The 16,033-nt window shown below is 34.2% G+C and overlaps 2 protein-coding genes across 3 annotated transcripts; both read left to right on the forward strand.

Annotated features, from left to right (window-relative positions):
* The first annotated feature begins 293 nt into the window (after positions 1-293).
* Positions 294-1,634, forward strand: LOC126689985 (uncharacterized). The gene has a single exon (XM_050385135.1). The coding sequence runs from the start codon at positions 294-296 to the stop codon at positions 1,632-1,634; it is 1,341 nt and encodes a 446-aa protein (XP_050241092.1).
* Positions 1,635-3,472: 1,838 nt separating this feature from the next.
* On the forward strand, positions 3,473-11,013 carry LOC126733264 (probable ATP synthase 24 kDa subunit, mitochondrial). 2 transcript variants are annotated; one of them, XM_050436496.1, is made up of 7 exons: positions 3,473-3,666; positions 4,873-4,966; positions 5,464-5,608; positions 7,156-7,266; positions 7,432-7,578; positions 9,730-9,852; positions 10,770-11,013. In XM_050436496.1, exons 1-7 carry the CDS (start codon positions 3,628-3,630, stop codon positions 10,831-10,833), a joined length of 723 nt encoding a protein of 240 aa, XP_050292453.1. In that variant the 5' UTR covers positions 3,473-3,627; the 3' UTR covers positions 10,834-11,013. The 2 variants fall into 2 exon arrangements, with proteins under 2 accessions (XP_050292453.1, XP_050292452.1); XM_050436495.1 differs by having other exon boundaries at positions 3,485-3,666; positions 4,867-4,966.
* Positions 11,014-16,033: the final 5,020 nt, after the last annotated feature.

Here is a 16,033-nt window from a genome sequence, read left to right on the forward strand (position 1 = left end):
TAGGTTAAATTGAATCTATTGAATTTGCAATGGATGAAGTTACTAGCATAGAAACTTCACCTTCATCTAATGAAGATGTGCCAAATGTTGAATGTCCTCTTTGGTAGTATGTGACTAAAGTAGAAAAGTCACCTAGTGCTACTGTTAAATCAAGTGGAAACACATACTTTAAGTGCAACTATTGTGGTGTAGTTTATTTGGGATCCTATTCTAGGGTTAAGGCTCATTTATTAAAAATTCCTAATAAAGGTATTAAAGCATGCACTAATGTGACACCGAGCCATAGGCTGGAAATGCAGCGAATGCATTATCAAGTTGAGAATGATAAGTTAGAGAGAGAACAGAGAAGTCAAATTCCCTTACCCCCACCTCTGCCAGGCCGTGGGCCTATACCTATTTCTCCATTTCGGAGACAGGAAGGGAGTGATAGTACAAATCTGGTTGATGGTAAGAGGAGGAAGGTGACTGGGAGTGGGAATTCTCCTTTGGAGAAAGCATTTCAGAATAATGCTAAACATAAATTGGATAGTAGAATTGCTGGGATGTTTTACACTGGTGGGCTTCCATTTAACTTTGCAAGGAACCCATATTATCATAATTCCTATGTATATATTGCTACGCATAGCATCCCAGGTTATGTTCCTCCTGGATACAATGCCTTAAGAACAACACTTTTGCAAAAAGAAAGAGCTCACTTTGAAAGACTTTTGAAACCAATTAAGGACTTTTGGCTTGAAAATGGTATAAGTATAGTTTCTGATGGATGGTCAGATCCACAAAGGAGGCCTCTTATTAATATTATGGCTGTATCAAATGGGGGTCCAGTATTTATAAAGGCAATTGATGGGTCAGGTGAGTTCAAAGACAAACATTATATTGCTAGGGTGTTGAAGGATGCTATAAAAGAGATTGGACATGAAAAAGTTGTCCAAGTCATCACTGATAATGCTAATGTGATGAAGTCTGCTGGAGCTCTTATTGAAGGTGAGTATCCTAATATATTTTGGACACCCTGTGTTGTCCACACTCTTAATCTAATTTTGAAGAATATTTGTGCAGCAAAAAACACTAAAAAGAATGAAGTTACATATGAGGAATGTAGTTGGATTACATGTATTACTGATGATGCATCCTTCATACGTGTTTTTATCATGAACCATTCAATGAGGTTGGTAATGTTTAATGAATTTCGTCCATTAAAATTGCTCCAAGTTGCTGATACTAGATTTGCTTCGGTTGTTGTAATGCTGAATTGGTTGAAGTTGATAAAAAGATGCCTTCAAGCCATGGCTATTAGTGAGCAATGGGCTTCTTATAGGGAGAATGATGTTGGAAAAGTTTTGAAGGTGAAAGATATGATTCTAAGTGATCTTTGGTGGGATAAAGTTGATTATATCCTTGAATTCACAGCACCTATTTATGATATGCTACGAGTAGCCGACACAAATAAGCCTTATCTTCATCTTGTGTATGAGATGTGGGATTCAATGATAGAGAAGGTGAAGGCAGCAATATATCGGCACGAAGGCTTGGAAGATGATGAGTATAGCTCATTTTGGTGTGTAGTGTATGATATACTCATTAATCGATGGACTAAAAATTGCACACTACTACATTGCTTGGCTCATTCCTAAATCCTAAGTAAGTACATTTATTTTCTATTTTCCTTAGTTCCCCCTTCTAGTAAAACACATGTTTCATCTATATTTGTTTTTTAATTTTTAACTAGGTATTATTCCATTGAATGACTTTCGGAGAATCCAAAACACATCTCTCCACATCGGGATCATGAAATTTCTATGGAAATGAGCAAGTGTTTGGATCGATACTTTGAAGATGAGAATGACTTAAAGGTGGTGAAGTTTGAGTTTGCTGCATTTTCAGGAGAGAGGTTTCCTTCACCAGATGCCATGACAAATAGGTGGGCCTTACTTCCTTTGGTTTGGTGGCAATACCATGGCTCCACATTTCCAACTCTTCAAACCCTTACCCTTAAACTTCTTAGACAACCTTGTTCATCCTCATGTACTGAGAGGAATTAGAGCACATACAAATTCATTCATTCCTTAAAAAGAAACAAAATGGCTCTTGCACGCGCTGAGGATTTGGTATATGTGCATTCTAATCTTCGACTCTTGTTAAGGCGCAATGAGGAGTATGTAAATACAGCAACAAAGATGTGGAATATTGCAGGAGACTCTTGGAATGAGAGCGACATACATGAAGGAGTTGGAATTCTTAAGAATGCAACCCTTACACTTAATGAGCCAGAGTTGGAGGCTATGATTATTGGGAATGCTAGCACTAGTGTTACTACCAGTGAAAGTGAAGTTCGAAGTGAAGCTATTGATCTTGATGATGATGATGATGTTGGTGTTTGATTGTCTTGTTGATTATCTTTTATTTTGTTTTAGTTTCAAACTTGTGAGTTGTATTCTAATTTCCGAATATCATGGAATGTTTTAGTTTCAATCTCTTGTGGGTTGTATTTAATTTATGAATATCATGTTTTAGTTATTATCTATTATTACTCTTAAATTTGGTATATGTTTATATAATGGGAAAAAATATACTTAGCAATATATTAAAAATATAAATAAAAATATTTTAAATAATTTTTTAATCGCCAAGTCCCGCCGCACCCGCACCCGCACCCACCTTTTTAAAAAATTGCTGAGTCCTGCACCTGTACCTGAGTCCTGAAACGCACCCGTGCTTCATAGGTTGGGATTAACATTTTTTTTTTTTTTGAGAATCAGGGATTAACATTTCATTTAAAGTCAACACTTTTATTTATTTATTTATGAGATACATTTTTTTTTCTTACAAGAAAAAAAAAATTAAGAGGATAAGGAGCATTGAACCAAAGTTCTCTTCAAGATAATATTAATAAATTACAAAGCTATTTAGTATTTGCCAAGGGAAGTGACTCCAAAATAAGAAAAGCTAATGGTCATTTTTGTTACCAGTATGCACACAATTAGATGCATACAAAAATAAACTATTTCTCCCTAAAAATAAAAGACTTTGATATTGAATTTCATTACCTTTTAGTTTTTTTTAGAAGATTATTAACTTTTGGTTATTTTTGGAATAATATATAATTATATTATTAATCTAGTAATTCTACTAATGATTTAGAAGGGACACTAAACTTATAATTAAAAAAAGTAAAATATTAGTTAATAATTTTTTTTTTAAATCTTCACCTAAAACTTTAAATTAGATGACACATGAAAAAAAAAAAAAAAAAAAAAAAAAAAAAAAAAAAAAAAAAAAAAAAAAAAACATCTATCAACCAAATCTTCACCATAAAATTATAAAAAAAAAAATCATCTCCAATTTCCCTCCAACTTCTTAGGAAAAAAAAAAAAAAAAGTAGTAGGACCGTTGATATGGGATAGTCGAATTTGAAGAAGATCGAACGGCGTTTATATAAGGAAAACCTACTCAGCTATCACACACTCACACGGTAACATTTTGTGTGTGTGTGTGTGTTTTTTTTTTCACTCTCTCTGAGTCTCAAAACAACAAAGGCTCAGCTCGCACAAACACACCCTATCAACCAAAACAGCTCGAACAAGTAGAAGCAGCTCAAAACGACGCCGCTGAGAGTCTACTCCGATCATGGCCTTCTCGTCCCGCCTTTTGTCCAAATCCAAACAGGTCTGTCACTCACTTCCTCCTATTCCCGATCCGAATACCGATATTCCTATCCCTGTTTTGCTTTACTCAATCTTCGATTTCGTTGATCAATTTTTCTTGTTTATGAGTATTGAATCTGTTTGGATACTCTGAAAATGCAAACTTTTTAGGGATGCCATAGAGAATCGTGTATTAGATCTGCGAAATGATGACTTTTTGTTTCCATTTCTTACTGACCAAACAGTGCGTTAGGTTTTCTCTGTTCGATGGATTATTATTGTGGATCTGTTGGGTGTGTAGAAGTTTAGGGTTTGGAGTGTAGGAAATGGTAGATTGTTAGGGTTTGAAAATTGTGTAAAAGCATGATTTTTTTTTTTTTTTTGATGTTTGTGTGTGAGTGGGCTTATCAGTGTTAGAAATTCTATATGTATAGCAAATGGTTAAAATAATCAGCATGGCAACGATAGTGTGAAGGCAGAAATTGATATTTAGTTGGATTCATCCTTTTGTAAAAATATACATTGTGTGATGGGGAATGAAATGAATAAAAATGAAGGGTGGTTTGTGTCAATGTTTTTTAATCCAAAAACAATAACAGTAATGTAGGTGTAATAGTCGTAAAACGGTTATTGTGTGTGTGTGTTGTAGTTAGATAAGGTGGCGTGAGGAACTAAATTATGATTATGTGACCTATTGTTTTGAAAAAAATTACCTATGTTTAGATGGAGAGAGAGAGAGTAAAGGAAAAGGGAATATGGAGGAAAATGTACTAAAGTTTAGTGCATTCTGGCTACCTTTCCGCCTCATTTCATCTAATTCCCATCTCCTACAGTTCTTAACATACATGTAAGATGATAATTAACTACAATGTAGCGTGTTTTGATGCAAGTGGACAATACCCCCCCCCCCCCCCAACAAAAATCCCACATTCCATTCTCTTAGTTGGTGATGTTTTGTAAGATTTGGCTGCAGTTTTGAGTAAAATTAATTTGCTTCTTATCATGGAACTTAAATTGCACAAAGCTCCAATACTTTTAATTCTTTCTCTCACTCATGTCAATATATATATATATATATATGTACATATATGAATGTGTGTATATATGTGCTATGTGTATATATATTTGCTTACTATTTTATAGGATTTGGTCCATGCAATGAGTTGACTTTATACTCTATTTTTATTCTTCTTGTTCTTTCTCACTTTTTCTTTTCTTTTAGATACAGTTTTGTGGTAGCCAAATCACCTTTCAACAAACACATGCTATTCCAGCCCGTTGCTTTGCCAAACAAGCTGATCGCCCTGTTCTAAAGGGAGATGGTAAGTGAATATGAAGGTTTCTTGTTGTTGCCATCAATTATTAGTGCTTTTAAATGCTTTTCATCACATGGCATGTAACTGCATGTGTGTATTTGCATAAACAGTCATGTGTCCACGTCATGTGTGTCTTATTTGTCAGTCCATGCTTATAACATGCATATATTAAGATTTCTAGGATTTTTGTTGTAAATTGTGAACACATGTATTCATGTATGTTAAAGATATCTCTATGATCACGCAGAATGGTTACTGTGGAAAGTTGAACTATGACATTAATATTCATAATCATTTCACGGCATCCACTGTTTGGGACCATTCTTTTGATGGATCTGTCAAATGTTGCTATGTATGATGATTGTCATTATATATTGATGTATTAATGATCCATTACTAATAGATTTTTGTTAAATTTTTGGTACGTGTTTTTTTATTTTATCAATGAATTCTTTGCCTGCACGAACTTTTAACTGACAAATGATTACATTTGAACCCAATAGAAATGTTGAAGGGCATCTTTCTTGAGGTTAAGAATAAATTTGAGGCAGCCATGGGGATACTTCGCAAGGAGAAAATCACTATTGACCCGGAAGATCCAGCTGCTGTTTCTCAGTATGCCAAGGTCATGAAGACAGTAAGAGAAAAGTAAGTATTTGTTTTCTTTTACCCTTCACCTTTTTTCACCTGTTTATGCGTATGCATGCATTAAATTTTTTTTATTTGGTAATTAGTTTATGCAACTAGTGGATCTTTTGGGGGAAATGTTATTTGAGTCAAAGCTCATCACCATGCATTCGTTAATTTTTCAAAATGTTTCTGTTGTGCAAAATTTCAAGGGGGTATGTATATAATAGTGATATGTATGTATGTATGTTGCTATTATGCATCTATTCATGCATCTTGTACTACTGCAAAATTGGAGGAAAAACATATGTAAGGAGTGGCAAGTAATGTAAATGAAGCTGGTAGAAAAGGAACAAAACTACTTTTATATTTTGGGGGTTGGGGTAAACAATAGCACTGGGAAGGGTTATAAAAATTCCAATAAAAAAAGGGTGAAATCAATTTAAGAATGATGATAGGATGCATCTTAATTAGACTTAAAAGGTTTACTAATTATATATTAATATCTTTTTCCTAAGTATTCTTAATTCCCAACTCCAGAAGCATCTACAAAATGCTATCATTAGTTGTGCTCATTTTTTACACACTCTTAGAATTTCATTTGAGACTTCACTCAAATGAAATTCAATTGAGAATTTCAGTTGGCTCAAGTTTTTTTTTTTTTTTTTTTCACAATTCAATTGTAAAAATAAAATCATGCAAAAGTTTGATGAGATCATAGGGATAAATCATTTTTCCCCGTTCATCTGAGCCACTGTTGTTGGATAATCTGAACTGTTCCATATATTATAGGTAGCTTTGTTCTCTTGTATCCTCTTTCTGTGTGTATCTATTCCCCCCTTTTTTACTTCTTGTTCAGGAAAATATTGAACATGAATTAGAATATTGTGCCTTTTGATTGGGAATCCTTCATTTCACGGTTATCATTTGAATTGGCTCAAGATGGAACAGTTATGCATTGTTAAAAACTTATTGGTCCACGCTCTTGAAATTAAAACTTTTTTAACACACACACAGTGATAGTGCCAAGTCAAAAGTGAAAATTTGGATTTCATGATTGACATTAAATATGTTGATAAATTTGGGCATTCCTGGCTTGGCTGCACTTATGGAATATCACATGCATAATGATATTATATAATACATTAGATTGGCTCAAGATGGAACAGTTATGCATTGTTAAAAACTTATTGGTCCACGCTCTTGAAATTAAAACTTTTTAAACACACACACAGTGATAGTGCCAAGTCAAAAGTGAAAATTTGGATTTCATGATTGACATTAAATATGTTGATAAATTTGGGCATTCCTGGCTTGGCTGCATTTATGGAATATCACATGCATAATGATATTATATAATACATTAGATTTGATTAATGATACTAGTAAGCATCCTGTTAATAGTGTGATTAACATCCTTCCTCAACTGCTTATATATCACTGTACAAGAAGTGAAGAATAAGTTCATATCTGTTTGGTGGGTGAATCACTTTCATTTTTATGCACTTGGTGTAACCTTTATTAAGTATGATGAATTCGCCTATTCATTTCTGCTGTGCTTTCTGCAGGGCTGACTTGTTCTCAGAATCCCAAAGGATTCAGTTCACCATACAATCACGAACTCAAGATATTCCTGATGCACGATCATATCTGTTGACATTGAAGGAAATACGAATTAAGTATGTGATATTCTGTTATTCACCTTATTGCATCCTCTACTTTAGATATGACCAGTGTGGCTAATAAATTTTCCTGCTGAAAGCTATTTGTAGGATTCTAAATACCTTTATTTCTACATCACATGTTATTCATGCTTACATACATATATTTTTTTGTTGTTGCAGGAGGGGTCTCACAGATGAACTTGGTGCAGAGGCAATGATGTTTGATGCACTGGAAAAAGTTGAAAAAGAACTCAAAAAGCCCCTTATGAGGAATGACAAGAAAGGAATGGCTGTTCTTATGGCTGAGTTTGATAAAATCAATAAGAAGTAATTGCCATCTTAACCTATTTGAACTTCGTACCTTTTATTTTTTTGGGGGGGGAATATCAGTTACTTTTTAACTTGATCTATGGTGCATCTAAAGTTGTTCCACTTAGCTAGCTATAAAGTGTTTGCTAGGTGTACACAGGCTTTGTTGTGTTTTGTAGTAAGATCATCTTACTTTCCATTGGTCCTTAGGCTTATGTGGGCTCATCTGATCACTGATGTGTATATCAATGTACTTATATGTTCTTACTGTTTTTCATGGTTACATCATACGAATTATTAGTGCTCTGGTTCAAAGAGTTGGCATGTCTGTAGCAATTAAAGTAGTTCCTTCTGGGAGGATATTTGTCTTTAATATATGATTTTTAGGAAAGGGAATGAAATTTCAAGATATAAAGCATTGTTGTACCGGCTAAATCAGTGTCTTACACAACATTTGAATTTTTCAATGGAGTTAAAATATAGGATTGGTTTTTGTATGCAACTCACTTTTTCATTTTTTATTTTTATTATTATTTTAAGAAAGCAATAAGAAGTATTTCCTTTTGGATAGCTCAAAATAATTCTTTTGTTTCTTCATGCGACTCTGTTTGCTTTTCTGAGAAAATTATATGATAAAAGAAATATATCGATGTGTGTGAACCCATGCACTTTTATTTCTATTCATCTTCACTGGTAAAAGGTTACAGGTTGATTAATGAAGTTGGAGTTTTCGTGTGAGATATAGCATTGCTTGCTTTATGTGATCACTTATTCAACACGTTTATCTGTTAAGGATGAGTTTAGTATGGTTCTATTATTCAGTTAAATTTGTTTGTTTGAATTAACTTCTTTCTCCTTTTAGGCTTTCTATGTGTTCCCTTTTACTTTACATGGTTGTGTGAATATAGAGGTGAATTGCTTATTCCTTTTTTGAAGTTTTTCACTCTTTGAATTATTAACACTAGGAGGTTTTGGCAAGATGGGTGGTATGGGGATCAACCCTTTCAATTGGCTTTTCCAAGGCTGTATGGTATTGCCATTAATAAGGAGGTTTCTGTTGAAGCTTCTTTGCTAAGGTAGGGGGCGGAGGAGAGAAGAACTTGGGATGTCCGTTTTATTAGAGATTTTAATGATTGGGAGATGGATGAAGGGCTGCATTTCCTTTGTATATTGGGAGCCAATACTCCTATGGATGTTGGAGACCGGATGAGATGGAAATTGAAGCCTAATGGGGTTTTTGACATCCGGTCATTTTATAACAAATTAAGGGATTCTCCCTCAATTGTCTTTCCTTGAAAAGCTATTTGGAGAGCAAAGGCCCCTAGGCGAGTTTCTTTTTTTGTTTGGTGTGTAGCTTGGAATAAGATCCTAATGGGAGATAACTTGAGATTAAGGAGATTGGTTTTTGTGGATTGGTGCATTATGTGTCGTCATTGTGGAGGGACAGTTGACCACTTACTTCTTCATTGTGAGATGGCTTATCGGTTATGGAGCTTTGTCTTTATAACTTTTGGCTTGTCTTGGGTTATTCCTAGATCAATTCCAGACTTGCTCTTTGGCTGATGGAATTGGCTGGGGAAACATTCGTCTCAGATTTGGAACTTAGTCCCATTGTGCATCCTTTGGTGTATTTGGAAGGAACGGAATCGGAGGACTTTTGAGGATTTGGATAGTTCCAATGATCAGATGCTTGCTTCTTTTAGTGGAACTCCTTTTGATTGGTCTCGGGTGTGGGGACTCACGTCTAGTGATTCCCTCCCTTCTTTTCTTTGCTCCCTTTCTCTTTTGTAATTTTTCTATTGTTTGGTTTTCATTTTTGTTTTTCTCTGTTTTCCTTTTCTTGTATTTTCTATGTTTGCTGTATGTTCTTCATGCATAGGGTAGCCTTTCGTATATATATCATTCTTACTTATCAAAAAAAAAAATTATTAACACTAGGATTGTTGAGGCCTACTGGTAGTTGACCTGGTTGATGACTTGTCTGAACTCTGGGCCATACGTCAGACTGGCTGTAGCATTTTCTGTTTTACCTACTGTATTTAATTATGAATGGTAGCAAATCTCAGATTTTAGTGATGGTATCTCTGTGGTACTTTTTTGTTGCTTCTCTAGTTGAGGTGTGATGTAGATTTCATTGCTTTTTTTTTCTTCCTTCCCTAATCTTTCCAGGCTTGGAATTCGAAAGGAAGATTTGCCCAAGTATGAAGAACAGCTAGAACTCAAAATTGCCAAAGCACAGCTAGAGGAATTGAAGAAGGATACTCTTGAAGCAATGGAAACTCAAAAGAAGCGGTATGTTGATGCTTGCTGACAATCTTATTCTAATCACTTTTTTTCCTTGAAAGTCAATTTCTGGCAGACCATTCTGGGTCTCCTAGATGATTGGGAGATCAAAATTTCTGGGAATTCTTTGTGAGCCTTGACTCTTGCTTCGGAGAAAATTCAATCTGATCCCTTTGTTGATTTTGATAAATAGCTATGAATATGGTTTTGTGCAAAAATGGATTTCAACTATTGAGACCACCAGGGTAGCACAATTGGCTACAGACCATGCCTCATGAAGAGAGGTCACTAGTTTGAATCTTTCATTCCTCCTCCCTCCCCTAGGGGCCAAAACTTATTGTTAAGATTTTTAACCATTGAAATATGTGCAAGGGTCTTTATGCCTTGGGTCTCTCAAGTCTCTTAGTGGGGGTGGGGGTGGGGGTTGGGGGGGAATAAGGGCCGAAAGTTGGTAATGCATTGATTTGATCCCGTTTTTAAGGAATGCATACAAAACAAACTAAATTTGTAAGTATAACTTCTTATATAGATTAGCATATATATTTGTTGGAAAAGAGATTGAGAGGAGTGGAGAGGATTCTTCTGATATAATGTAATGCTGACCATGTTGAAATTTAGTGAGTCTAGTGCTGATTGAGGTGGTTTCTATATGGGGATTGTTTTTTTTTTTTTTTTTTTTTTTTTGAAATTGTTCAAATTCAGAGGCCAATGACAATTTGGAGGCCCCAGCTAAGTTGCAAAGTCTGTATTGGTCCATTATTTACATCCAGGGTGAAAGGTACTCAGTAGACCAATGTGGCCAAGTTAGATTAATAATATTACTGGAAGCCACATTCGTTATATTATTTGTCTGTTTAGTAGACATCTCTGCAGAATATTAACCTTAACTGATTTGAAATTAATACATGGTCTTGGTTTGATTTCAGGGAGGAATTCAAGGATGAGCAAATGGTTGATCCGAAGTCGTTGGATATCCGAAACTTTATCTAAGATGAGATTTGCCTTGACCTTGTTTGTTTGGGGTTAAATAATTGTTTGGGCAGAGTGAAAACCCTCAATTTTTGTTTGGGAAATGGACATTGGAGAGTGAATCTCCATTTTTCTTTGTAACTCTTGTATACTTGGATATGGATATCTGGTCAATGAATTCAAAATAAGTTTGTGTAGTTATTACAAGATTGCAAATCTTTTACAAATCACAGGATTTGAGATCCAAAGGATTCAAATCCCATGATTTGTAATTACATTTTTTGTGAAGCTTTTATTTAGGAACTCTAGAAAGCATTTTTGAAATCTCTAGCAAAGTAACATATGGATAAATCGTTGCCTTAGTTATTCACTAATCCCATTAGCGTAGGGTTTGAGCTTCATATAGAAATTCATGCTTTGAATCATATTCCCATACTGGCTGGTACACACTGGCGTTAAAGACCATAACAGTTACTTCCAGTTACTACTTTTGCTTTGCATATACAGTTCTAAATAGGTGTTCAAGCAACATTAATGGTACAAATCTCACATCTAGGGACTGTCTTTTAAGATTTTCATCACTGGTCTATATTTTTTATTAGGCTACAGGAAGCAATAGAGGGACTTATTTCAATTTCATTTCCACACCACATTTATAAAATAGACTTCGCATGATAGAGCAGTAACGTTTGCAAGGGAACTGTGCATTTTTCAGGTCGAGTTTGAAGTTGAATGTAAGAATGCGATTTCTGCTATCAACAATTATTAAATAGTTGTCCACTCAATAGCATTTAAGACTTCAAGGTCATGAAGGGAGCCTACATCCAAAAAAAAAAAAAGTCATGAAAGTGAAAGGGGGCCTTAGAGTTTGTCTTTTGTTGCAGCAAGAGAGCTGCTGATGCCTTACATTAAAAAAAAAGGACATTCTCAATTGGTTTCAATCTTTTTAAAATGTTTGAGCACTACGTGTTTGTTAAACTCACTTGCCGAGGAATAACCTTGTTACTCCAAGGGGACAAAACAACACCTTCTGTAAGAAGGGACAAAACAATTCTACTGAGCAAAGGATGTTGATGGCCACCTTCAGTTGCTACAAGAGAAACTCATTGTTTGTTGTTTCCTTATTTTTACTTAATTGGGTTAAGCTTTTAGTTTTATCTTTTTACCCTGTTCATCTTTCATTCATTAGAACTAGAATGAGAATAAAAATTGGCAATTGTCAAACCATATCATTTAAATAATGTTTTATTGAATTGGTAAGAAAAAATAAGATCATACTCTAAATTGATACTTTTCTAAATTCATTCGCCACTATAACTTTTGAGCTTGGAAATGCACGTAGGGATGGGAAAATGATAGTAGCATATGGAAGCATTAAAGTAAAAGAAATAAATGCACGTAGAGATGAGAGAATATACGAATGGTTGGGTAGAGAGTTATAGATTCCACTAAATGGCTTCAGAATCATCCTTATAAGCTTTCACAAGTCACAACTAATTGAAATGCTATGAGACAGAACCCATAAGGTTAAAAGTACCTTCTTGATACACATTCTCTATTTAAATTCACCTTAACACAGAATGAGAATCCCAACTAACAAATTAAGAATCAATTATATAATAAGAAAAATGTTTCACATAATTTTACCTCTTCCACCAAAATTCAATCACAATCCCAATGCATAACAAATTATTGATCCATTGTCAAATTGCAGAGATTGAACAATAATAAGGAATTGAAATATAATAAATACACCATCCATATAATATGAGATATAATCTTCTCTAAATCACACATTCCGTTGTGAAAAATTATTACTAAGGACAAATTTATATATATATATATATACATATATAAATAAAAATAAAAATAAATAAATAAATTAAAAAAAAAAAAGCCCAAGCTATACTAATAATAATAATAATAATAATGAGTTGAGGCATACACATTTTCATCCGTGAATGAAACTAGACTCTCCACGTAAGGTATAGCTAGCTTGTGAAGTTACGAAAGATTTAGGAAAATCTATAAGTGGGAGAATTTTAATAATTTCTTGAAAAACAATGTTATAAAAGACTATTGTCTGGTTATCATGACGAAGTAGAAGAAGAAGCTCTCCATTTTTTGCAAATCCAAGTGGCCTACTAATTCCTGAAATGGGTCCTACGTCAATTTGTTTGGTCAAAACCTTAAACCCCCAAGTCCAAGTGGAGGGGTCACCCGTATCTTAAAGACCGTCCTTTGATTATCATAAAAAATGAAAGCATGACAGTCATTAAAGACAGCAAAAGTCAAAAGGCAAATTGTAATATGCTGGCATCCTTATAATTCGAAATACCTCCCGGCTCATATCAAAGCCTATGATTACCTCATAATCCCTGTCCTTGATGGTATCGTGCCAATAATAAAATCCATTCAAGTATTTTACTTAGGGTGTAAACATGAACAAAAGTGTTTTCTACCGTTGTGTGGTCCGCATGTCTCTTATAAGTGACAATTCTAACAACTTTGTAGTCATTAGAATTGTTATCATAACCAAATGCATAGTTGACATCAGTCTAGAAGAGATGGGGATAGAGAGTAAGGGCACATGGAGGAAGTTGTTGGGTCCCAAATTATATTATCACAAATATTAGCAATCCAAACGGCAGTACCTTACTCTCTCCTTCCTCTTGAATTCCTCCCAAGCGAAAATATGTTTTCTCTCTCTTGGTTTCACGCTTTATTTTCCCTCTCCCCATAGAGAGGACCCTTGGGCCAAAATCATCAAATTCTTTGTAACACTGTCTATTTATAAGACTTTTTTACTATTTCCTCTTGGACTGGGAATACATTACCTCTTTAATAAGATATCTATTTCCTCTTGGACTAGGAATACATTACCTCTTTAATAAGGAATAGACTTCTTTACACATCAAGGAATAGTCTTTTCTTCTACAACAAGGAAACCCAAATTAATTTTTCCTTATTCAACTAGGAAACCTAATTGACTTTCCAAGTCACAATTGAAATTTGAGGCAATTTCCCAACAGAAGTGTGGGAAGTGTGGGATAAGGAACAACCTTATATTAATGGATTGCAGGATTCCGTAAGAAAAAGCCTTTAAAGCTATCATCAAAGGAACTGCCAATGCAAATGATGCCATTAATGCAACCACGCATATTGGTAGGAGTCTCATGCTCAGTAAACTTGGATTCGTTTGATCAGAACAACAACGGAGGCGGTGGTGCTTGGCAATGAAACTAGGGTTTTCAAAAAGACTATACCATGACTTTTTCACGCACTTGAAACGTACCATAGATTTCACTGGAAGCCTCAATAGAATTTCTTCCAACAATTCATCCGCTAATTCTAAATTGGAACACCTCCTCCAACTCTCACTCTCCATGTTTCTTTCAACTCTCTCTCTCTCTGAACGCTGTCCCAGTCGCTGTAAAGTAATTTCAAAACCCTAGGTCTTATATGTGTGTATATGTATATGTACACACACTTATCCACTGCCCTCAAATCAAAATATATATACACAAAAGGAAGAAACCTCCCTCGATACTTCTCGAGCAAGCGTTTTTTTTTTTTTTTTTTTTTGGAGGGTGGGGGGGGAATATATAAAGAAAATAATCATAGAAATTAATACATTTTTTATCCCAATATTTTGACGTGGCTAAAAAAAAAAATTTATTTGACATTTAAACAAAATTAAAAAAAACCTTATTACTTTATACTAATAGTAAAAGAAAAGGCTGGTCCGAGTCATGTAACTAATTGTTAAGTCAAATAGAAAGATCGTAGGCATTTCTACCGATATAGAATACAAAGGGCTTTAGTTTTTGTTTTTGTTTTGATTTTTGAATTTATTTGTTGGTGTGTCGAGGAACATGCATGGACAAACACAAAAAACTACAAAGAGAACGACTCAACAAACATCTCCATTTATCGGTGCAAAAATTTCAAAATGTCTATTAGTTTACATCAATTTTTATATTTTTTTTAATTGCTGGTGATCTGTGTATTAAAATTTGAATTAGCGTGGTCCTGGCATTGGCTCTACAATTCCATTCCTCCACTCTCAAAATGATGGTAATTAATTCTCTCATCTCTTTTCCACATTTCCAATTGTTTTATTTTCTTTTCTTTTTTTAAATTTTCATTTATTTGATTGCACAATACAACTTTACCGAGATGAATTGATAGATCATGTCTAGAGTCTCAGGCACAAATTGAAACTCAAGCAACGTTTTATGGCGGCGCTAGAAGTTTTTGGAGGTAGTGATTAAGAGAGACGAAAAAATTGGGGGATGAGATTACAGAAAATGAGTTTTTTTTTTTTTGTTTTTGTTTTGATAGGTTTAGAGGTTGCCTTTCATTCATATATAAAGGTTTTTATGTTTTGCTCTTTAATTGATAAGTGTTACTTCAAGAATTTTGATGAATCCTAAAACCTTGCTCCAAATCTTTAACTAAGACCGTTGGAAATAATTATTATAACACATAAATACTCTCTTCAAATATATATAAAGCTTTAGAAAAAAAGTCAATGCCATTCAACTAAAATGTGACAAACAAAAACTCTTTTCAAATAAGCTTTATTTTATTTTATCTGCCCCATTTAAATAGGATTTATTTTTATTTGCTTATTCGAATAATTGAACGATTTTTCCCCTTTGCAAATTTCATTTGTCTTCATTCATAAAGGGTCTTTGAACATGAGCAGAACGCGCTGATAGACTAGTATTATTATTATTATTATTATTATTTGGATAAAAGAAACTAGTGTTAGTTAAAACATAAGTGATGTAAAACACAATGAAAATGTGGTCAAGAAAAAGAAATGGTGGATCAATGGGTCCACAATCCCATTTGACCCTTTTGGAGTAAGTTTACTACCACAACAATTTTCACAATTTTAGACACCTCATCTACGTAGCAATTTGTAAGTGGTAAAAAAAAAATAGTGAATCTATATAGATCTACAATTCCAATATTCAAAAGTTGTCAACTTACTTGCACTTTTGGTGATTGTACTTATAAAGTTTTGAGAAGAATCGTCCATACAAAAGTTGTTTTTTGTTTAAAAAAAGGCTGACAGTTTTGCTCTCCCGTGCTAGCTCCAAATAGTAGGGGTGGCAATTTGTGTTCACGTGTTGGGTTGAGGAGTGAGTATTATATTATATGAGTCAACCCGAACTTGACCTATTTACTAAACAAGTCAAAATTCCTCAAC

This window comes from Quercus robur, chromosome 6, assembly GCF_932294415.1.
Source record: "Quercus robur chromosome 6, dhQueRobu3.1, whole genome shotgun sequence".
NCBI classification, from domain to species: Eukaryota; Viridiplantae; Streptophyta; class Magnoliopsida; order Fagales; family Fagaceae; genus Quercus; species Quercus robur.